Here is a 24,459-nt window from a genome sequence, read left to right as displayed (position 1 = left end):
TTTGTAGTACAACTAGGAACTATGGAAGCAAATAACGTTTAACATTGTATTTAATCCCATTTTACGACCATGGTAGGCCCTTCGGCCAACCTTCACACTTCACACATATATTCACACACTACAGGCAATTTTGTCTTGGTGTGGAGGTGGGGGTGGGAGGGGACCGGAGTACCCAGAGGAAATCCACAAAGCGCAGGGAGAACATTCAAACTTCCCTAGCGAGAATCAAACCCAGAGAGGTGCAAGGCGACAGTGCTATCTAATCTGATCTAATCTAATCTAATCTAATCTAATCTAATCTAATCTAACACTGTCCCTGCTAGCCCTTTTCTACATGCTGTGCTGTAGAACTACATTCTGTTTTCCCTAAATAAATCAACAGTCACAGATACAGAACAATGAGAAAGTGTGTGTGTGTGTGTGTGTGTGTGTGCAAGGAGAAAGTTTGCAAGTTTCAGATACCATTTGTGATTGGATGACTCCAGACATGCTTAAATCTAAAGAGGCGTGTCAGAGGAAGGAGAGTGTAAATTGAGAAGATAAGCAAATCTGTCATGCACAGCACATTTGTATAGTCAATTTATGTGATAATCTTCAGTAATATATAAGATGTAATATGAAATCTCATTACAGTACAATAAAGGCACTCAAACAATTCATATATTAATGAATTAGTACGCATTAATTCACACCACCTTATGCTAACTTTGAGCAAATATTATTTGAGTGGCTGACTATTACAGCAGAAACGTTGACACAGTATTGTAAAATATTTCACATTGCTGTTTACCCACTTCAAAATCTTAAATTGACTAATCTTGCCTCTAATTCAGATATTTAAGTCAGCTTAAGTAGTATTGGTTGTGGCCTCAATTAATTATATTTCTTTAGGATTGACCCATCTTTTCACCTATTCAGCGTCTCTACTACCTAAGATGCTTGGGAGACTTCAGACTGCCCTCCAGGGTGCTTAGGAACTTTTACTCCTGCACAATAGAGAGCCTCCTGACAGGAAACATCATGAGCTGGTTTGGGAAATATAAGCATATAAGCATTTCACTGCATATCGTCCTGTATATGACCATGTATGTGAAAAATCTAAATTTAAATTTTGTAGCCCACTGATGAGTTGGTCCAAGTAATTGTTTTTCAATAAAAATATAAATATCCTAACAATACCCCAACCCCAACAATACCCCAACAATTTAACAGACACAATTTAAAAAACTTTATTTCTCCAGAACAGTGATCTAGATAAAACAGGAGCATACAGGTTCTATTTAAGTAAAAAAAAATACCTGGATGACACCAGATGCTTATCAGTCTCTTAATTACTTTTCATATTACAATATAATAACCATTTTAAAAACTATCACTTAAACACTTATAAACAAATGAGTTTGTTTCTCAACATGTGAATCTGAGGCACTTCTGTGTTTTTCTGCTTTCGTTAGCTAAGCTCTTGCGTTTGCTGGGGTGGAGTAGTTACTGTATGAGCATTTAGCTCGCTACCTCCTGTAATTCTAACCTCAAGTTCTGCTTCTCATGCACTGCTTTACGCTATATTCTACAGAAGTCACAGTAACAATTACCTGTTACCCTAAAAATAAATGCATGCTGATGTTTTTCCAAATCCAGTTAGTTTTAATGCAGGAAAATTGCAATAAGGAATTCAGTCCTTAGGGCAATTTTGTAATTTTGTAAATATTTGACGGGCTGGATTAAAAAGCTGAATGGCCCATAGTTTGATTATTATTAGCAAATCAGCCAAAAGTCAAGGCAACATCAGCAAAAAAGATATATAGTATAGGGATATAAAAACGTAGCTACCTTACTTATGTAAGTCTAACCCCAGCTTGTGCCTCTCGTGTACTGCCTTATGTTATATTCCAGTCACAGAAGTAATCTGCCAACTAACTATTACCCCATTTAACATTCCTCTAGTTGGAGTTTTTACAGTGCAGTCTCCTATTAAAATATTATAGCCATTTTGAAAAACTAGAATGGGTAAACTTATTTTCATATTCTTTTCCAATGTGACATGCACAAAAAAAGTCTATTCTAGTTCGATTCCCGTGTAATGCTGTATCTTCTCGCAGCCGAGGCCTAGAGAGAGCTGATTGGCCGAGCTCTCCCAACGGGGTGGGAGGCACTTAGCACTCTCACGTTTTTCACGGCTCTATAGCCAATCATGGGTGTCTGTGAGATCACGTAAGCAAAAGGAGCGGATAGCGCTGTCCTCTGACTGTGTTATGCTGCCCCCAACAGTGTGTGAGCGAGCAATTCGGAAATATGCTGCCAGCTGGCATCACGTGTCTCTGAGGAAACACGTAAAAGTCTTTAGCTCTCCCTGACTGGTAGTAGAGCCCCGGGGAGCCTCCTAGTGACGGGTGGGATTTGGAAAAGACTAAATTAGGGAGAAAATAGGTTTATTTTTCTGTTTAACTAATGCAGAACTCATTCAGTAGTGTGTGAAATCTTTCTTGGTCTAACTGACCATGGCTTAGTGTCAACAGAACTTACTATTTTCCACCTCCTTATCAGAGTTTAAACAGTACTGACTGGCATTTTCAAGTGTTGAGAAATCTTTTTATGTCCTTTTCCTGGTTTATAAAGTTTAACTACCTTATTACTCAGGTCCATTGGCAGTTCTTTTGTCCTCCCCATGGTGAAGTTGCGGCCAAGTCAGTGCATCACCTCATCAGCTGAGAAACTCACTGACTATTTATGCAAAGACAATATAATTACAAATAAAACGAGTGACGAGTGTGGAAACTTCCCTTTAATAGCCATTTAAACCTATGCGTGTCAATTTGTGGGTTCATAATGTGGCCAAACATTTAAGGATATGTTAACTTTTGATCAGGGTTATTTGGGTGATTTTGGTTATCATTAGGTTTTAAAAAGAAGTCAAACAACTATGTGAGAATTAATGACTTCACATGTCATTAATTATTTTGAATTATTAGTCACCTTTTCCAAATGAATGGCAATGTTTAACAATTTCTTTTAGGTGATGCAAACTTTTTTAATTCAATTCAATTCGATTTAATTTTATTTGTATAACGTTATTAACAATTGTCATTGTCACAAAGCAGATTTACACTATCAAAAGAATTATAAGTTTGTATGGAATGTGAATGTGTATGAATCAAAACGGTCAAATAGTCCCTGGTGAGCAAGCCAAGGGCGACAGTGGCAGGGAAAAACTCTCTGAGATGGTAATAGGAAGAACCCTTGAGAGGAATCAGAGTCAACAGGGAACCCATCCTCATTTGGGTGAAGCAGAAAGCAGGAATTGATCTGCATTCATACTGTGTGTTAGGTGGCAGGCAGTTCAGCATAAGAGTTCATGTTAATTGATGTTAATATGGAGTCCAGGTAGTCATTGGAAGATCAGGTACTGTAGAAAGGTACTTGTAGAAAATTTCAGTCCTGAACTATCGAGCAACTGCAGCCAAGTCAAGTCCTCAGAGAAACAGCTGTCAACATCAGTCAAGGCCAGAACCGTCTTCATGGTAGAGTGAAACCATCCCCAGACACCAGATGCATCCCAAAGAGAACCAACCAGAAGCGTGGCACCAGAGGGCATCTGGATCACTGGAGCTCAGGAACGACATGTGTACAGTAGTTTAACAGAGAGAGAGAAAGAGAGAGAGGGGAGAGCAGAAGAGGAGGGATAACAGTTAGGTATGGTCACAGTCACATAATGTATAAGGTAAGTGTATATTTATTTGAGTGCAAGCAGAAACTCCTGCAGGACTAACTATAACAGCATAACTAAAAGGGAGAGCCAGAAGAAAACACAGACATGAGGGCTCGCTGAGATATAAAGCAACCGCATCTAAACATACCAGTTCACCAGTTCTACGTCCATGAATCCCCCAGATTACCTCCTTCACCTGAGGCAAATCTATTTACAAAAATTCTTGGCTAAATAAATAGGTTTTTAGCCTAGACTTAAAAACTAAGACTGTGTCAAAGTCCCGAACACTATTTGGAAAGCTATTCCATAACTTATAAGAAAAAGCTCTGCCCCCTGCTGTAGTTTTTATAATACGAGGTACTGCCAAGCAGCCTGCATCCTTTGATCGAAGTAGGCGTGGCCGGATCGTAAGACACTAGCAGATCAATCAGATACTGCGGCACAAAAAAATTTAATGCTTTATATGTCAAAAGTAGTATTTTACAATCAATGCGGAATTTTACAGGGAGGAAATAAAGTGAAGATAGGGGTGATGTGCTCATATCTTCTGGTTCTAGTGAGGACTCTCGCTGCTGCATTCTGAACTAACTGAAGCTTGTTTATGCACCTAGTTAAACAACCAAACAGTAAGGCATTAGAATAGTCCAACCTAGAGGTGATAAAACTGCTAATTTAAAAGATTTTGGAACATACCCAATGCTGAGTGAAGAATTAATTATTTCCAACAGGGGTTCTGTTATTTCCGGCACTATCTGTTTAAAAAATGTGTCGGTATAGGATCTAAAACTTTGAGCACAACTGTATTTCATTCAAAATAATACTGCTCTTCAGTAACATAAATACTCATATAAATAATATATGAGAGACACTCTGAATGACTTCAAACTTATAGCTAACCACATGAATACTGAACCTGAGATTTAACACACTGTGGTCAATGACACTGTGGTATACTGTATGTGTTTAGCCAAGCTTATTAAGATCACAGTTAGTTATGTTAATTTAAAGGAAGCAAAGAATTGTAATTGAAATAAAAAAATATGATAAAGCCTTTGTTGGGTATATAATGGAGTCTGTGTTTAAATTTTATTCATTTATTTTAAGTAACTGCTTTATTTTGGTCAGAGTGTCAGAGGATCCAGAGTGTCTCAGGCACTTGCAAAAGGAATAACACATGGATGGAATATCAGTCTATCGCAGGACACCATGCACACACACAGTCATTCCTGGGGCACCAGTCCTGTGTTTTAATGTAACCAAATCAGTGTAATAAGAAAAGGATGTAGTTTTGTACACCTATATGTTGTATGTAGCTTAATGTGGTGTATGAAAGTATTCTACTTTTACCACAATGAGCAAACCTGTCATATACAGAACATTTGTATAGTAAATTCATTTAAATTCCTGCTCTGGAACTGAGAATCTGAGAATTGTGCATTGTGATACCTATACTCCTGCTCTGTGGAGGTATGCTAATTAACCATCACGTAATAATAAATTGTTACATACCTACATTTTTCTATGTAATAACCTTCAGTAATATATAAGATGTAACATAAAATGTCATTACAGCACAAAAAAGATTTGACCTTCAATTCATATGTTAATGCAGATTTCCATCTGATTATTCTCACAACAGCAAATTTATTCAAATGTATAAAACATACACAACATTGTATAGGTGTTAAACTCGAGCACTGAACCTAAATGTCTAAAATTTGCAACCTTTTCTTAAAGCAGAACCTTCTTGTGATTGATCCAGATACAGCAATATCCTAAACCTCTGAAGGGTGCGTTAGGGAACCAGTGGTGCTGGTAATGCGCTAAAATCATAGAAGAAAAAAACTCTATCCAACTTGTATATGGTTCCAAGAATATATTTGTTGTTAAAATATCATTATCATTTCATCATTAGATGAAAGGCAGTTTTTTTGAGCAGTACTAGAGTTAAGATTCAAGATTCAAAGAACTTTATTAATGCCAGACAGAAATCGCTTTGCCTTGGTTATAGTTGCTTACGGTTGTTTTCCAAGAAGAAGGGAAAAGAGTAATTAATTAGGAAAGGGGGGAAAAGTATACTGTAATATAAAAATAAGTGTCCTGTGATATAAACAGTGTTGGGGGACGTTACTTTTTAAAGTAACTAATTACATTACAAAATGACTGTCATTAAAAAGTAATCAGTTACATTACAGCCATACGTTCTGATAAAAGTAACTAGTTCAAGTACTTTTCCATTGCAGAAAACGAAAACTCCTTTGTGATTCCCTTATGCATGTTGTTTTAGTCAAGACCTTTATAATAATTCTACCGTCATTACTTAGCGAGGTTTGCCCTATAATCTGTTAACTACTAATACCCCTATCTCACCTAAGCGGTTTTGTGCGGTGGCTGTTATTACGGTTCAACATGATTCATTGTAATTTTTGGCGCTGTGATCGTGTTTTCATCTTTTTCCGCATCGGTCCTCGCATAGTCAAACCGCATAGGTGAGATAGGGGTATAACTAAATATACATTCACCTTATACATTGTTCGACTGTGACCATACCTAACTGCCATCTCTCCATCTCTTTTGCTCTCTCCTCCTCTTCTGCTCTCTCCTTTCTCTCTCCCTCTCTCCTTTTTCCTCTACCTATCTCTGTCGAGTTATACATGTCTCTCATGACCTCCTCTGCCCTCTGGACCTGTCTAACTCATCCTGGAGTCCTGCTTCTGGTTGGCAATCTCATCACATGGAGGCCCCGTGTGGTCTGCCTGGGATGCGTGTGGTGACTGGGGATGACTCCACTTTTCCATTAAGATGGTCCTGTCCTCAACTGATGCAGACAGTTGTTCTCTGAGGACCTGTGACTTTAGTCGCTCAATAGTTTAGGACCGGAATTTCTTACAGTCTACCTAAGCCTCCATGAACAAACTGGACTTTAATCTTACATATCTCCTCTTATACTGAACTTCCAGTCTCGTATAATATTATGCACATCAATCCCTGCTATCTGTTTTTACCCAGATGAGGATGGGTTCCCTGTTGAGTCCGGTTCCTCTCAAGGTTTCTTCCTATTACCATCTCAGGGAGTTTTTCCTTGCCACTCTCGCCGTCATCCTTGGCTTGCTCATCAGGGACAATCATATTGTTTTGATTCATACACATTCACATTTCATACAAACTCAATTCTTTTGATTGTGTAAAACTGCTTTGTGACAATGTAAATTGTTAAAGCGCTATACAAATAAAATTGAATTGAATTAAATTGTATAACAGCGGGAATAATGTGAGTGGGGCGGGTTATCGGGGGCGGGCTTGTAGGATGACTTTCACACACTCACACACACACACACACACAAACGGATTGGAAATGACTGCTGTCTGGCTCATGGATTGCATAAATTGTCGGAATAATGGATTAAAAAGTAACTAAATAACTGAAAATTTAAATGGCGTACCTAACGCGTTAGATTACTCGTTACATAAAAAAATTTATCCAAGTATTCTAACGCGTAACCTTGTAACCCAAGGTGGGACCTTGTAACGCGTTACACTCAACACTGGATATAAACCTTGCAAACTTCATGCACATAGACCCCAAGGTGAGAATTGAACCCAGACCCTGGAGGTGCAAGGCGACAGTGCTTACCGCTAAGCCACCGTGCCTCCACACAATGAAACATGACCTTTTTTTTATCAAAAGGATGTCACTGTAATTGTTTTATTTGACATTTTTATTTTCACATTTACAGGCTTGTATTTTTATACAATTGAAATAGATATGTATAAAGTGATTGAATTATCATTCCTTAGCTAATCTATGAGCATGAACTATAAACTTAGGTCAGAACCAAAGTGTGCCATAATAATGTATGGACTTTCAAAGACAATTTTTGTTAACGTTAGCCCCAAATCACAGACGTTCGTTGCCAGTGTTGTTAATTGGATAATGTAGTAAACTGCCAGTGCTACTGTTAACCATTTAACTTGATGTTAGCATTAGCCACTGTCTGTCTCTAACCATATTTTTGAATATAATTGAGCCTTTTTACAGCAAATCTCTGATAGTGGATGGTTTGCTGTGTAAACGACTTTAAATGTATTAGTGATGTGTACGAAAAGAAATGATTTTGATTTATTTTAATTATACTACTGAATGATTGATTACAAAGTGTAACTCAATTGTAGGCTGTCTGCACTGATTGACAATATTCTTTCTTTAGTAATACATCCTTGCTCAAATATGATGGCAGACTGGTCCAGCTTTATTTCACCCTTTTAAATACTTGAATTCCAGTTCAAGATATCTATAATGTAGTTTTGACTAGTTATAATATAATTTAACAGGTGTAAAAAAGACATTATAGATTTATTTAAATGAGGTGAGGTGTAGTCTGCTTGAATTAGAATTATGACTAGTCAAAATTAAATTGTAGATATCTCAAACTGGATTTATGGATAGTCATAATTTTATTAACATTTCACATTGTGGATATCTACAACTGAATTAAAGGTATATGTGATTAAAAACATGAATGGAAAAGGTAATGTCATTCGTCCTAGGAATAATGAGGTTCTCATTCACATACCTGAAATGACACTTGCATATAGGACGAATGCCAGTCTTTGACTAGGAAGAACTAAATAACGGATATCAGTAATACAGTACATATCCAACTAGCCATTAACTGTTAAACGCCATATGTTTTCAGTCCCGTTGTGCGTGCAAACATTCTTTTTCCATCATTCTTTTCTCATCATTTTAATATTAGTTTTAATTCACTCAGAGACACCCGTACCTGTAGCAAAGATAATACATTAAACAGAAGGTTTTAAAAACACTTTGGAATTTAAAAACGGGAAACATATTTTTCTGGGTCCTAGTTAACATATGTAATAAATTTCAAGCGTTCATACTTTGTAAAAAATTACAGGATAAGATCATTATTATTAATTATAAAAAGGCCATTATAACATGTTTTATGTCATTGACCTATGTCAATTATGTATGTCTGTTGGTCTTTGGGAATTATGTCATAGATTTCTGAAAATTATGTTCTCCGATGAGAAGGGTGTATGTGAGATGACTGAAAGTCATTCAGATACATAGTTATACATGAATAATTATAAGTTTGGTGTCCTATAACTGCTACATCTCTGTGTATTCGATACCTACACATATTGTTAACTAGAGTGTTTAAATATTTATAGAGAAAGAGTATTGTCAATCTACGTAGACAGTCTACAATTAAGTTACATGTGCTAATCAATTAAAGAGTATAATTTATTTTTAATTAGAAAAAACAATATTTGCGTTGTACCAATATACAGTTGTCTGCATTCGCATACTGTAGCAGACCGTTCATTATTAGCAGTGCCGGCCTGTGTGGTTGAGATGCCCTAGGCAAGATCATGAAAATTGGGCAACCTGGTGTTAAAAAAAATATTCAACATACAAAACATGGTGTAAGGAAAATAAGGGATATTATAAGGGACACCAAAAATATTTGTACTAATCGACCACATTGTGTATGTTATTTCAGCGTCTGCAATTAAGAATGTGTATAAAAATTCTGTTTGCTTGAATTAAATGCTAAAAGGAATCTCAGACATAAACATTTGTTTTTCAAAACCATCTGTATGAGCAAACTGTACCACAATAACATTGTGACTGCAACAATGATGAAAAACATAGTATGCTCTGTTAGGCCATGGGCTCTCCGAATCTGATTTATATTTCTGTAGACCTCTTTTTTTTTTGTTGTTTACATGGTGGACTAGAAAAACTTCCTGCCGCTGCCAGCTAGCATCCAGGTAACGTAGCAACACCCAATGACCGAGAGCACTCAGCAACTGTAGATACAGTTACCTTACACAGACATTAACTACACATTTAGCCTACTGTGTACGCTTCTTTACTTTACAACCTTAGCACACCTACCCAAATGTGACGAGCAACGAGACAGACGACCTTGTGAAAGGCAATACATAAACCAGTTAAATCCATATTACCATATACTGTAGATAAAAAAACGAGAACTTTCTTTATGACAGCACATTTTCCGTCATGCCACTTAATAATAAACATTAATTAATAGTAAGGGCATATCTAAAATCGGACATTTTTAGGACCTGTTTTACTTTTTATTAAACTTGAGCAATTTAGTGGAATGTATGTGTACGAATACTATGATCATTACGGCACTCCTGTTCTCCCAGCATATTGCAGGCGGTGTTTCTGTGTATGTTTCAAATCTTTTATTCTTTTTTTTTTTTTACACTATTGCCTTGTATTTTTTTCAGCAATTTATGTATTAATTTTACAGAGCTATTCTTTTTTAGGTAATATGGTGGGTAAAAAAAATCTGACCGTAGTTGTGATTTGTATCGTGTTGAATGGGTCCATGCGTTGCAAGTACAACTATAGGTTTATGTATTCACAACCTACTGTGGTGAGAAGTAAATGCTTTTAATAACGTGCGGGGGACGGTTGTTATAAGGCAATCGTCTGTACTGCCTCTTGGATGGGCCGGCACTGATTACTAGTGATAAAAAAGAAATAATGGTCGGATACAGAGATAGCCAAAAGGCACCTGTTTATTTGTGTAGATTATTAGTTTAATTCAACAAGATCGTAAAAAGACATATAAATGAGAGTGAAACTGGGAAAATCCTTGTTATTAGGTAGTGGGTGACGTCATGATTTGAATCGCCGCGCACAGTGAGCGCGATCGGGGAAACATTGGGGAAACTGAATTTCCCAGAACACCTGTAACGCTAAATGGCTATTTAAAAAGCCCCGTATCAGGAAAGGCTACTGATTAGTTTTCTTAAATAGCATTCATGCTCCTCGGAAAAAATAAAATAAAATAAAATAATAATGACATTTATTCAGCACAAGGAAAAAATTTTTAAGTCACCCCATGTGGGTCCGATTTAAAAATGTGCGGTATGAATTTTGCGGCCAATAGGAGAGACCAGAAAGGACGCTGTTTTTAAATAAATTATAAGAAACCTATCAGAGCGCAGTGTGAAAACCGCAGCCAATAGGAGAGATCAGAGAGGACGCCATTTCAGCGTCGGGAACGCGCTTTGAATTACGCAAACAGCGTACTCTCTAAGCCCTCCTACACTGTCAGAAAAAAAGGTACCGCAGGGGTACAATTTTGTTCTTAGGAGAACAAAAAATATAATGGTACCTTTAAGGGTCCACAATAGGTCCTTAGGGTACAATTATGTTCCCAAAACGAGTGGTACAACTTTTCAGATTCAGATGTGAAAGGTACATTTTTGTACCTTGGATTTATTTCCTTTTTTTATATTAATTTTAAGTTTAGCCCTAATTAAAGTAGGTCTAACTATGTGTTTTTATTTTTTGTTTATTAATTTAATGTGTGTCAACTCATGATAACATCAAGACACACATTAAGAGATATCAAGACACTAATTTAAAGATATAATTAACAAACATAATGCCAATGGAATTATTAAATAAAATATTTTGAACCACTACTGATGTTTTTTGTTGTAATATTATAGTCAGAAAATCTTTTTTATTATATGTATTTTTTATTAATTTTTCAACTTTTAAATTTTGAACTTTGCGTTATTTTTTAAGATGCTGAATGAAATTTGCAATAAGGACAATGCGGAATGGCTACGTTTAATTACACTCAAGTAATTAGATTCAAAACTTGCTTAGGTAGACGTAAATGTTGTTGCCCCTTTAAGAAACTTTCCCTCGCTTGGCTGGAGTCATTTAGTTGTGGGTGTTCGGACAGAAACGCGAAGTCTGTTTTGGAGTTAATATTTCGGTAAATGCCGAATAATATAAGCTTATTTTTACCCGTGTGTCGCCATGTTCGGTTGATTTTGTTTAACTTGTCGTTTCCCCTGCTCTAAGTCCGTTAAAAGTGCTTGCGTCAGACTGGCTGGTGTACGTTGGCCTACAGGATGGAGCTGACACGGATGTCTACCGCTCACTTAATGAAGGAGTTAATACAATTTGGTATCGAAGTCACTAAAGAGGAGAGGAAAAAATTTGAAGGTGAGTAACGTTGTGCTGTTATATATATATTTTTTTTTTAAGTCTGGACCGTTTTCTTGAGGATTTTCCCGGTGTAACGTTAACGCCCTTTAACTTTATATACTTTCCCTTTAGGTTATCTCTTTAACTGCCTCTCATACCTTGTTGCTTAAATAGTAATAACTTTGACCACCACGTAATATATTTGCAATATTAACACTTGTACGGCAATTAGTGGTTAACATTTTACATGCTGAGGCAATTTTTCCCGCCCATTTTGTAATAAGGCGCACCTAGAGTTGACCAACGCTCTCGTTATACATAGCAATTTGTGGTGAGACGGCAAAGCAAGCGATTAATTAAGTAAAATGACAGCGGCCACGCTAATATTTATTTGTTACAAACATGAGAGTATGTTTTATACAACATTTAGAGTTAGACATGTTTTATACAACAATTAGAGTTTTATACAACATTTAATGCTACACTGATGTGTTTAAAATAATTTTGTAGGTATCCAACTAATGAAGAGTATGTTCAAGTGGCTAAAGCCCTGACTCTGAGGTATCCCTTTTTGAAAGACAAAGAGGGCAATGGATATGTAAGTAGCTGGTTTACCTTTAATGTTTTACTCTTGGTTCTTGGTTCATGCAGATTATTATTATTATTCATTGTTTTTTTTTTTAATAGCACACTTGGCACATGTCTCTGAAACGCAAGTTTAAATTTGAGCGGGCACCTTTGGCTGACATTGAAGAAGTAAAAAAACTTAAACAGAAGTTTGGTCATTCAAAAAAGTCTCTGCAACCTGAAGAAAGCAGTTCAAGTAAACAAATTACATGGCCTTTGGTGAGGGCATATGTTTATAATATTTTTACACTTTTTACCGGTGTGTTGCTCTTACATTAAGTACATTAAATGCAACATTTTCATTATTCACTTGCCTAGAAATTAGAAATAACTAGAGATGCACCAAAATAAAAATTATTGGCCAAAACCGAAACTTCTAGATGCACAGAAACTTCCTGCAGTGAAATTAAATTCTACCTGATTTGTTTTTGTCTATGCACAAGGATGCTACTGCTTTTGGAGAGGATGCTACATCAGTAGAGGGACATGTGAAAGTCCTGCAGGACCAGTATAGAAGGACACAGCCAGATACTCGCATTGTTGAAGAGCGAATGAGGAGGACATTTGCCTGGAGGCGACAGGAGATTGCTAGTGGTATGACTGTTGAAGATGCCGTCAACAAATATCCATTCTTGAAGAGTCCATCAGGGGTTAGTGTGCAAATTACAATTCTGAAATTACACATGTAGAATGCTAAAAAAAGTGTATAAGATCCTCTGATTTATTTATGCTTGTCTTTTTCAATTGACTGCAGCTTTATCAAGAAACTGGTTTCCTGCATAAATGTGTTCATCTGAACCGCCACTTTCAAGAAAACTTTGGACACATTACATCCAGTGTGCTACGGCTTGCTCAAGGGAAATCCCCTTTAGCAAAGCCGCACAAAGAAGCTCGAGAAGAATCTTTCATTGAAGACCATTTTGGTAATTGACTCCTAAACCTTATTTAGCACTTTAAGCCTATCAAATTCTTGCCTTTGGATAGATTTTTACATATTTGTTTATCACACCTTATGTTCCAGGAATTGATTTTAAGGCAGCACTTCTCATGTTGCCAGCCTTGTTCAGAGAGAAACTTGAACATTTCATTGTGCTTGGAGAGGTTCGTATATAGTACTCTGTTTTGTATTTCTGTGCAATTCTTAAACTGTATTTATTGTGGCCATATACAAATGGGTGAATAATAATTATCTTAGTCTTTATGCATGTCAATTTTCAGTCCATCAGTTTAGTCAACTGCTGAGAACATTTGACTGATACAGAATTTGTTTTGTGCTTTGTCATTTAGAGTGAACCATCTTCACCATATCCAACTGTTCAAGTACAGGAGACCACTGACTGGAAAACTGTGATTACAAGAAGAGTCACTGCAGTCATCAAATGTGAGAATGAATGGACTGTCCTTTCGCCAGGTGAAGAGGTTGATTACCAGGCGTTAGATACCTACAATGTTGATGGCAAGTTATTTATTAGCACTAGATATTTTTGCTGAAGACAAACTGCTGTAAACTTCAAAATGTGCAGTAATTGATATAGCCTGTTTAATAAGGTGTACATTAATGTTAAACAATAGTTATTTGTATTTGTCCAGTTGAATTTGTAATGATTGCCCAGTGGACAATTTCCTGTACACCTATTACCTTTTTGTTTTTTTAACTTTTTTATTTATTTTTTATTATATATATATTTTGTTAATGACTGCTTTTATACTTGTTTGTCAAATGGTCTGATGAGTTTTGAGTTTTTCATTGAAGAGATTTTTTTCTTGACACAACTGCTGTTGTGAGGTGTAATGAATTAAATAGTTTTTAAAAGAACATTTCTTAATAAAATTGTGTATTTCTTAGCCATGGTATTTATCGATTTATTTACGCATACACGCAGACACCAAAAGAATCAAAATGGACAGTAAAGGACAGTATCCTGAGGATGCTTTTAATACGGTACAATTTTTGCCTTCATTGCAAGTGTGTGTACAGTTGTTCCTTGGGGTACAAAATTGCCCCTTAAATGGTACAAAGCTAGAAGGTACAATTTTGTGCCTCTGACTAGAGGTACAAAATTGTACCCTTTAGGGTACCACCCCAGCGACGGCCACTTGTACCTTAAAAGGTACAGTTTCGTACCTTTTTTTCTGAGAGTGTATTGGCTGCAGCAATTACACTGTGTTCTGATTGGTTGCCTGTTATTGAAATAAAAAGAAATTTAGTATTAGCATTAATGTACAGCGAGTACATTTAAGTACAACGTGAGTCTGAAGGAGGTGAGTTGTATTTTTCTATTTTTGTATTTTAAATAGAGGAAAAGTGCTTTTGTGATATTTAGCAGTTTATGAAAATATTTTACGATGAAAGTCGAGGTGTCCACAGCTGTGAACTTTATTTCTACCCTATTGAGAGGAAAAAAACTTCTGTCTGAAGAACAACTCCAACGCTTCAGCCAATCTTTGCAAGAGGCTTTAGGAGGTGAGATTAAACATGACATTAAACCAATATTTCACGGTATTTCATTATGGTATAATAGGAGAATGGAAAAGAGAAGAGCTGATTAACCTAGCATAAAAATTTAAAGGAAATAAATGACAGATTTATGTCACAGGACACTAGTACTGCCCAGAAAAACTGCCTTTCATTCGAAGTGAATGATAATAATATTTTAACAACGAATGTATTCTTGAAACCATATTCAAGTTGGACTGAGTTATTTATTCTCCTATGATTTCAGCGCATTACCAGCACCACTGGTTCCCTGACGCACCCTTTAAAGGTTCAGGATATCGCTGTATCCGGATCAACCACAAGATGGACCCACTTTTAGGGAGGGTTGCTCACGTCATCGGCCTTAGCAAGGAGCGGCTCTGCCACCTGCTGCCAAGAGAACTTACTATGTGGGTCGACCCCTACGAAGTGGCCTACCGTATAGGGGAGAATGGATCCATAGGCGTTCTGTATGAAGCCACGCCTCCGCTAGAGACTCATCTGAACTCTGTGGACAATTTTAAACAAACTGTGAATCAGTGACTTGACCTGATCCAAATCTTGCTCTCCATTTGTTTTACTTTATTTATTTTTTTAATATATACTGTATATAGATATAGATCTATATTTAATTAAAAGTTTTATACATTTAATTAAGAATCCTGCAATTTTGTTCATAGTGTAATGTAAAAACTGCAATGTCTTTTTCAACTGCAAAATTAACAAAGATTTTATTGTTGGGCCAAATTTTTACAATGGAATTTGTTGAGCATGATTTGTTTGGCCACCACACTACACACAGTCCTGCAAACACTTATCCAAAGAAGGTTTAGGAAGAGAAATATACAGAAGTATCTAACAGTAAAGGAATAGTGGTGTTTCAGTACTTGGTAAGTTAAGTGATATTAGCATAAAAATTGGCATTTTTGTTTGGTTTCAGATACATTAATATTAAGATAGAATTATATATATATATATATATATATATATATATATATATATATATATATATATATATATATAGACATGTCAGACATGTCTGGAGGACAGAGGAGGTCTGGTTTACTGGCAGCTCAGGAGTGCCATGTGTAGCTTGACAGAGAGAGATAGGGAGAGGAGAGGAGACGAGAGAAGGGAAGATAGGAGAAGAGAACTGTTAGGTAGGGTCACAGTCACATGTGTAAGGTGAATGTATATATATTGCAGAGTACAAGCAGGGACTCCAGCAGGACTGACTATTACAGCATAACTAAAAGAGAGAGAAGGAAACACTGACACAAGGGCTGAGTAATTAATGAAAGTGAGGAAGACAGCATCCAAATATACCAATTCACCATAATGCTCTACATTCATAAGTCCCCCAAATCTGCACCGTTACCTAAGACAAATCCATTTACGAAAATGCTTAGCTAAATAAATAAGTCAAGGGTTTGATTCCCACCTTCGGTCTGTGTGCATGGAGATCTCCTAATGCAGATTAGGTTAACTGGTGTTCCCAAATTGCCCATTTGGTGTCTGTGTTTGTGTGTCTCTTCCTTTCTCTCCTGGTTGCCCTGAAATGGATTTTAGGTTTAATGTTAGTGTTCTGTAACCCTATCCTGTGCTTTTAATGAATTAGCATTAACTTACGTTTTTAGTGAACATTTTAAGTCATGTAACTGTCAGGTAAAAAATCTGTCTGTAGCACAAAACAATGCTTTAATGAGATTCCCAGTTAACTCGTCATTGTGAAAATCAATCACAGTCCCACCAGCGGTCAGCTATAACCTAATAAACTGTTTACGCAGTGCCTGGTACTTTTTATGGTAAATGTCACTATGTGAGTTTTAACTGTACTGCAACACACCCTCCATGAAGAAAAAAAAGTTAAAAAGGCTTTAGCAGTGCGGGAGATGAATCTGTTTAACGACAATGTAATGTCACATTTCCACAGAATCCTCAAAAGCAGGCAAAAGCAAGTGTCATTAAAGAGGTTCCTTGTTAAAGACGTTTTCCGACAGAAGCAATTCTGTTAGTGTGTATGTGAGTGTTTGTGCACCGAGAGTAACACGAAAGAGGAGAGGTGGAGCGTGGGCGCTACTGTGTAGGATGACTTTGTGTGTGTCTGTAAAAGTCGTCCCACACAGTAGCCCCAACCCTCCTCCTCTACTTTTTCATCTTACTTTAGCCAGGATTCTTTTCAAGTCAAGTCAAGTCAAGTCGGCCTTTTATTGTGATTTCAACCATATACACTGTGAAACAAAACAGTTTTCCTCTAGGACCAAGGTGCTATATATAATAAGGACCACAGAGTATTATGTTATGTTATGTTGTGTTTGTCGCACTGTCACTTTGTTGCTTTTGTTTGCACATTTGCACATGCACTTTATGTTGTCTGTAAAAAAAAAATAATAATAAAAAAAACCCTGTATATAGTCTTCCTTAGCTAGTTAGTTTTTGTTAATTCATGTTGTTTAGTTTATGTTGTCAGGTCAACCTGTCTTGTCTCCACTAGCCAGCTAACTAGGCCACTTAGTTAGCTAGTTTAGTTTTTTTGTTAACTTATGTTGTAAATTTATGTTGCATGTAGCACCTTGGTCCTGGAGGAACGTTGTTTCGTTTCACTGTGTGCTAACTGTATATGGTTGAAGTGACAATAAAGCCTACTTAAACTTGAACTTGCTACATACATGCAACAACATAAATTAACAACACAACTTTTCCGGGACCAGCTAGCTAACTAAGAGACCTAATTAGCTGACTAGCTCAGATAATAAAGATTTACATTTTTTATTTTTAAGATAACCTAAAACTACTTTTATACAAAAAAAGGGCCAACAATAGACAACAGACAACAAAGTGCACGTGCAAATGTGCAAACAAAGAGCTACGAAGTGACAAACAACAATGTACCGCGTTTCAGTACTTTTGTAGTAATGAGGTATGAGTTGAGGTAGTGGAAGGAGAAACAGTAAACATTAGACATTCCTGAGCAGCAGCAATGATTTGAAAATATTTTGTGCAAAAAAAACAGCAAGAATATAAATGTATAGTGCAAAAAGAGAAGATCAGGTAGGTCGTTATGAACAAATTGGGAGATGGTTGTAGATTATCAGAGTGTTTGTGCATGTGTGTGTTTAGCAGTTCAGTCCTGAAGTTATTTACATACAGTAGTGATTTGTGTGAGTATGTGTGTTTATCAGTCAATGCTGGTGGCTTTGCAAATGCAGCGTGTGGGTATATGTTTTCAATAGAGGGGAGAGAGACCCTGATGATCTTCTCAGCTGTCCTCACTATCCGCTGTAGGGTATCCGATATGTAGCAGTCCGATATGGCACAATTCCCGAATCAGACAGTGGTGCAGCTGCTCAAGATGCTCTTGATTCAATGGTAATAACAAATTATGAACAAATTATGCTTGCAATCCAAGATTTAACTGTAATAATATCTTGCAAAGTTGCACTATGAGAAAACTGGTTAAAAAACATTTTTTGTTCTTCGGGCTGAGGTATTTAACTTCACAGTTTAACTAAGGCTTACCTTCAAATGTTATATCAGTTGATTTCTTTGTATGAAAACCCCATTCAGTAAACATCCGGTTCATTTAATGCAAAACAACACAATGGTAATCCAGACAGAAAGTGGCTATGCTAACATCAGGTTTAATGTCAAATGCTAACATTCATTAGCACATGCAGTTCATTAACATGATAACATGAATTTCAATGTTGTCTTTAAAAGTTTATGAATTATTATGGCAATTCTGGTTCTGCTCATAGTTTATGTTCATATAACAGTTAAAGAATGATAATTCAATCACTTCATACTACATACATCAATATATGTAATAATTTGGTATCACATATATTGATGTGATACCAAATTATCTGCATTCCAACTCTATGAAAATTTCATTCACACCAACACATTCAAATGCACATGCTATTTCTGTTTGTCTGTAGCATTCTCTACAATATTGTACAGCACTTCTTTTAACAAAACTCATTGGTATAAAAAATCCTTAACTTGCATTACACTGTAATTATACTTTAAAAAAAATTCAACTAGATAAATGTTGAATTAATTAATAGTGCATTGTTTGTACAACTTTTTACAGTGGTATTTGTTGAGATAACAGGTAAAATTGCATTCTTGAAACCTTGAAGACAGTGAATAAACTACTAGATTTATGTTAAGCCAGCAATTTACCTTCATTGAGATGCAATCATGTGATTTATAATACACCACCACCCCGGCGGACTGACGTTATCAAACTGAACTACGGAGGTGAAATGTTACCTTTTTGTGACTTTATCCTGGGGAAGTGGTGATTTTTTTCTAATAGAATATGTTTCCTTGAACTTCCAGGTTATTTTAAACAGTTAATATTATATAGGTGAGGCTGGTGTGTTTCCTCTCATCATAATACTGATGTAACTGAGATAAGCTTAGCTTATGTTAGGCTTCATGTTAATCTTACCGCACTGTATTCCAGTCTGTGATGAATTAACACTAATATTACTTTTTAAATAACTGCAGTTTTGACATTTTAATAAGTCTCCCATTTTTTTAATTGCCCACTTTTGAAAATGACTGGCAGCTCCACCACTGACTTTAGATAACTTAAGAAACTGTTTGCACAGTCTGGAGTTAACTTTACAGCTATGTGGTAGCTAACAAAGTCACAATGTCACCCTTGTTTTCCTCAAAAAGATGCTAATGTTTTACAAATAATATTAACATTGATTTAGAAAAGGTGCACTGGTAGAGAAATCGATTAAAATACATTTTTGTGTTCTGGACAAGTGTATTTTTTATTAGAAGATTGTTCGTATTTATTTCTGTGACTGAAATATAACGTAATGGAGTTTTCCCCGTGAGCTGCTGATTTACAGGAGTTAGCAAGGTAAACATTCATAACCATATCTATCTTTTTTCCCACTCTTGTCTCTTGCCATTCCCCCCAGCACACAAGGCCACGCGAGCACTCAGCTAACGAACGTTCGAGAAAACCCCAGATTTCACTTTTGTCTTGAATTTGGAACACCCCAGGCCATTTCCTTGGCCACCTCACCATACATGGCCATGTGAAAAATTTACATATAACGAAAGTCACAGAAGTACTTTTGAGGAACAATTGAGGTGTAGTGTCACCTCGATGTGTGGTAAGTGATATCCTAAAAATTGCTTGTTTACTTTGCCTTTAAAGTTGCAAAAACCTGTATAAACCACAACCTGTCTCTGACCGTCGATAAGACAAAGGAGATGGTTGTTGACTTCAGGAGGACACGGAGCAATCACTCCCCGCTCAGCATTGACGGCTCTTCTGTGGAGAGCGTCAGGATCACAAAATTCCTGGGCATCCATCTGGAGGAAACCTTACCTGTTCCCTCAACACCAGCTCTCTGCACAAAAAAAGCCCAGCAACGTCTTTTCTTCCTGAGAAGACTGAGGAGGGCCCAGCTTCCACCACCAATTCTCACCACCTTCTATAGAGGAACTATCAAGAGCATTTCCCACACACCTTCCGTCTCCTCAACACAAAAGGACTGGACTAGTAAACACACACACACACACACACACACACACACACACACTCAAAACTATTCACCTTAATAACATTGGGACTGAACTGACAAACACACATGCACAAACACACTTGTTAGAGCCCTAAAGAACCAAGTGATTTCTAATATTTTTCTATAATATTATTTGTATTTAGAATGGCTGTTATTATTATTTGATATATTTGACATATTCTGTAATATTTGTATTGCATACTTTTCATAGGTTGATTTTAGTCCCATACGTAATACGTATACGTAGAGTCCGTTGAAGAAGAAGGAAGGGGCTTGGTGTTAGACAGTCTTTTGACCGTTCTTTGAAACCATATTTAATTTAAAGCTTGAAGAAGTGTAAATAGTTCTTAAGTTTGATTGTGTTGTATCCTGACAAATGAAAAGTAAACTTTTACAAGACATGTTTGTGGTTTTACGCGTCAAATCCTTTGTGCCGATCCCCTATAGAAATGGAGGAGAACCGAAACGAGTAGATCGCCATTACAACACTGATTAACAACCATCCAACAATTGTACATACCAACCAGAAATTGCTCTTTTGCGCAATATTTGTTATTTGCCCCAAAAACTCTTTTCTGCTGCTATCTACAGGTAAATGTTTACTTTTTCTCATTGCACTACCTCAAATTAGTACCACAGAGCACTGAAACATATTATGTTGTTATGTTGTCACTTTTGTCTGCACATCTGCATGTGCACTTTGTTGTCTTTGTCTTTTTCTGTATAGGGCTCTAGATAGGATAGTTTTTGGTAATTTATAATGTTAATCTAGTTTGTCTCTTCTTAGTTAATTAGCTAGTCAGTTTTGTTATTTTATGTTGTAACTTTATGTCATATGTAGCACCTTGGTCCTGGAGAAACGTTGTTTCGTTTTATCGTTTACTGAACTGTATATGGTTGAAATGACAATTGAAGTCTACTTGACTTGACTTGACGTTACTTGAAACAGCAGACATTTCAGCACTTTCTTCCTATACCAGCATTATTTGGCAAACAGTAGCAGCAGGATGGAAGATACTAGTGTATTAGTTACATAGTTAATTTTGTTTAAATGTAATCAGTCTATGATATTGGAAATGTTATGAGTTATTTTTACAATTCTGTTCCTGTGTTAGAGATGTGTTATCTGTAAGGGATCACCACTAGAGGTCACTGTTTTGTTTGTGTAGTTTTGGTTTGCTTAGTTTCCCAGAAGGCACCTTGGTCAGGTGATGCGGGTGCTCACCTGAACAGAGGTAGCTCGTTACAGCTTTTATAAATAGTTGTTTAGTCTGGGAAACTGGGTCGAGCATTGTTTGTATATACTGTCACTATGTGGGTGTTTTGTTTAAGTTGAATTTAACTTGTGTTTGAAATTGAGTTCTGTTATGAATTTATTAGAAGGCTCTAGTTTTGTATATGTTTTAGGTTCGTTGTGTTTCTGTGTGTGTAAAGCTGATTCGATATCGTGAAATGTTAAGTATTAAAGTTTATGTAAGTATTGTTGGTTGTGACCCCTGTTAAGATCTCCCTGTGTAATTTGGCTAATTGTATGTTTGGCTAAATGCATTTTGAGCTAAGTGCATGTTTAGTTAATTGCCATGGCTAGCTAATTGCTATGGTTAGCTAGTTATCATGCTTAGCTGATTGCCATGTCTCTAGCCTGGTCTCTCCGTGTCCTGGGTCTTGTCTCATTTCAGCTCCATGCTTAGTTTGTGAGGCCTTAGCTTCGTGGTTTGCTCATGGCCTCTTGTCCCGCTCTTCGCCATAGAGCTTATGCCATGTGTGTAAAGCTATAGAGCCTGTGTTTCACCACAGAGCCTCTGTTTCACCATAGAACCTATGTCAAGTGTGTCTCGCCATACTGTAGCACTGGTGTCTTGCCCCATGTGCTTTGTTATAGGTTGAGTTTGTTGTTTGTCTCTTTGTTGGTTTTGTATCTTTATTCATGTTTTATGTTATTAAAAGACTTTGTTTAAAACACCCCTCTGTGCTTGCCTTTTGTGCCCACTGCAACAACAGCCACTACCACCCAATCGTGACATTATCTAAAATAATTGTCTAATTGAACTATTAATGTAAGCCTATGAGATCCTATTCCTAGGGAGTGCCATCCTCAAGTATCCAGATAAGCATATTGACGCAGGAAGTCTGTTGGGGATCGTGAGAGTGGGCAGTGACCTCCTTGAAACTGTTTATAAGTCTAATATTCACAATTTTCCAGGAACTTTTTCAGGAAATGTATACTGTGTATGCATATATATATATATATATATATATATATACACTGAAACATTACCAGCTGAAGCACCATCAATTATGTAAATTACTTTGCATATACATTGTGTGCACACCTTCAAGACTCAAGGCGCGTTAAAAGCACAGACCAGCAGATTTCATTGTAGAGAAAAAACCTTTAGATGTGACCAATGTGATTTCACAGACATATGTACAGATAAGGCATTTTTAAATACCAAGGATGGCACCCGAAAGCATATGAAATTGTAATTTCGTCCCTTTAAAAACTGCACATTTCAAACAAATATGCATTCAACATTCAAAGCTCATAAAGTTAAACACATGCTGGTTATTCCTTGAAAAGACATGTTTGGGACACAGCTAATGATGGAAATGGATTTGTTTTATCTACCCTTGAAGATTATGATGTTTTAGTGGAAGAAAAACAATTTTGCATGTTTCTAAAAATGCAATTTAACATGTGGTCCACTACAATCATGCATTGTTTGTGCAGATAATCATGCAGCGAATGGTCTCGCTGGCTTTCAAGAGTATCTCCGTAGATACATTTTGTAGAGTTTGCCTTGCCTCAAAAGACATCCAGACAGTAGATGTGAGACAGGGGTGCTTCCAACTAAAAACCCCCGGGTTACATGAATTACATCTGAAGGAGCTCACTTCAGATTAAGCTTTTGAATATTGTAAGTGATGTCAAAGCAGACTAAGTAATCAGAAAGCATTTGTCTTTTTCTCATCCAGTGACTAGCTTCCCTCCAGATTTATTACATAACTTTTTTTTAGGAAATCATTCCATTCAAAATAGCTTTGTGTACGGAAATTGATTTTAGAAATCATCCGGACATTGGAGGACCTCAATAGCATTATACAATCAACACCATGTGAGAATTTTGATCAAATCAACAGAGCACAAATCATTTCCAAAACATTTTATGTTAAAAAAAAATATTTGGGTTGGGAGGGGGGGTCAAAAATCGGTCCAGTCAGACCAGAACGTCTATAAAATGTTTAATCATGTTGATATTAAAAAAATATATTATAAATATTAAATAAATAAATATGAAAATCAGGTCGTTTACGAGTCATTTAGCACCAGGTTCAACACAAACTTGAGATTCGCAATCAGAGAGGGTGCGGCGCTTGTCTGGCCAAACCCCAGCCCGTTCACGAACGGCTTTCCTTGCAGGGAGCCCTCACTAGGGCTCCCGGGCTACGTCAGACCAACCAAAGATCTGCAACGCTGCTGTATCATCACGTTTAGGCTGGATTCTAACTTGGAGGCGTTCAGTCATAATCCCACAGATGGTAGACTGCCAAAACTGCTCATTGCCAATGCAATCAATACTACGAGAAGATCACTGCAAAATATGCATTCACATCTCTTGGCCCAGTTCAATTCACTTAACTTTAATACCTGAAGCTGAAATATGCGAGCTGTGAAAAATAAATTGGGTCATTGTTTATTTTTATTTGGTTTTAAAAACGAAGGGAGAAAAAAAGTGAGATTTTTTTTCTCGCCCCTAAACTGCGAGCAGCACCTCTCAGTGCTCGGGCCCTCCTGGTTTACACATTAAGCACTGCAATTCAAACCAATAACTAAACACATAAATAGGGAACCTAAGATTTAACACACTATGATTTGGATACCGGCACCTATTTGATTGTCTTTTTCCCCCACTATGAAATCTGTAAATACATTTTCTCTTATGTTTAATGTTCTCTGTCATGCTATTATTTATATAATGGTCAGTAAGGAAGTTTTTTCTTTTGCTGAATAACTGTCATTGTTTCTATATTTCCTGAAGAGCATTAACGCTATTTAAGTAAATTCAAGCAAAGTATC

General features: G+C 36.6%; 2 protein-coding genes across 3 annotated transcripts; both read left to right on the top strand.

Annotated features, from left to right (window-relative positions):
- Window positions 1-11,263: 11,263 nt before the first annotated feature.
- Window positions 11,264-14,101, top strand: LOC128511591 (sterile alpha motif domain-containing protein 3-like). 2 transcript variants are annotated; one of them, XM_053484517.1, is made up of 8 exons: window positions 11,264-11,505; window positions 11,595-11,738; window positions 12,231-12,318; window positions 12,408-12,566; window positions 12,791-12,997; window positions 13,102-13,270; window positions 13,369-13,448; window positions 13,635-14,101. In XM_053484517.1, the coding sequence occupies exons 4-8, from the start codon at window positions 12,420-12,422 to the stop codon at window positions 13,836-13,838; spliced, it is 807 nt and encodes a 268-aa protein (XP_053340492.1). In that variant the 5' UTR covers window positions 11,264-11,505; window positions 11,595-11,738; window positions 12,231-12,318; window positions 12,408-12,419; the 3' UTR covers window positions 13,839-14,101. The 2 variants fall into 2 exon arrangements, with proteins under 2 accessions (XP_053340492.1, XP_053340493.1); XM_053484518.1 differs by having other exon boundaries at window positions 11,460-11,738.
- A 592-nt stretch (window positions 14,102-14,693) lies between these two features.
- On the top strand, window positions 14,694-15,419 carry LOC128511549 (protein BTG1-like). Its single transcript, XM_053484461.1, has 2 exons — window positions 14,694-14,811; window positions 15,071-15,419. The coding sequence occupies exons 1-2, from the start codon at window positions 14,694-14,696 to the stop codon at window positions 15,364-15,366; spliced, it is 414 nt and encodes a 137-aa protein (XP_053340436.1). The 3' UTR covers window positions 15,367-15,419.
- The last annotated feature ends 9,040 nt before the right edge of the window (window positions 15,420-24,459 follow it).

This window comes from Clarias gariepinus, chromosome 23, assembly GCF_024256425.1.
Source record: "Clarias gariepinus isolate MV-2021 ecotype Netherlands chromosome 23, CGAR_prim_01v2, whole genome shotgun sequence".
Lineage (NCBI taxonomy): Eukaryota > Metazoa > Chordata > Actinopteri > Siluriformes > Clariidae > Clarias > Clarias gariepinus.
This window is presented reverse-complemented; position numbering and strand designations above follow the sequence as displayed.

What these genes read in the sequence shown, in the direction of transcription:
- LOC128511591 (XM_053484517.1), top strand. Translation starts at nt 12,420, where the DNA reads ATGTCTCTGAAACGCAAGTTTAAATTTGAGCGGGCACCTTTGGCTGAC. An exon ending in TTTCATTGAAGACCATTTTG is followed by an intron (nt 13,271 to 13,368) that starts GTAATTGACTCC and finishes CTTATGTTCCAG; the next exon opens with GAATTGATTTTAAGGCAGCA. An exon ending in ATTTCATTGTGCTTGGAGAG is followed by an intron (nt 13,449 to 13,634) that starts GTTCGTATATAG and finishes TTTGTCATTTAG; the next exon opens with AGTGAACCATCTTCACCATA.
- LOC128511549 (XM_053484461.1), top strand. Translation starts at nt 14,694, where the DNA reads ATGAAAGTCGAGGTGTCCACAGCTGTGAACTTTATTTCTACCCTATTG. An exon ending in TTTGCAAGAGGCTTTAGGAG is followed by an intron (nt 14,812 to 15,070) that starts GTGAGATTAAAC and finishes CTATGATTTCAG; the next exon opens with CGCATTACCAGCACCACTGG.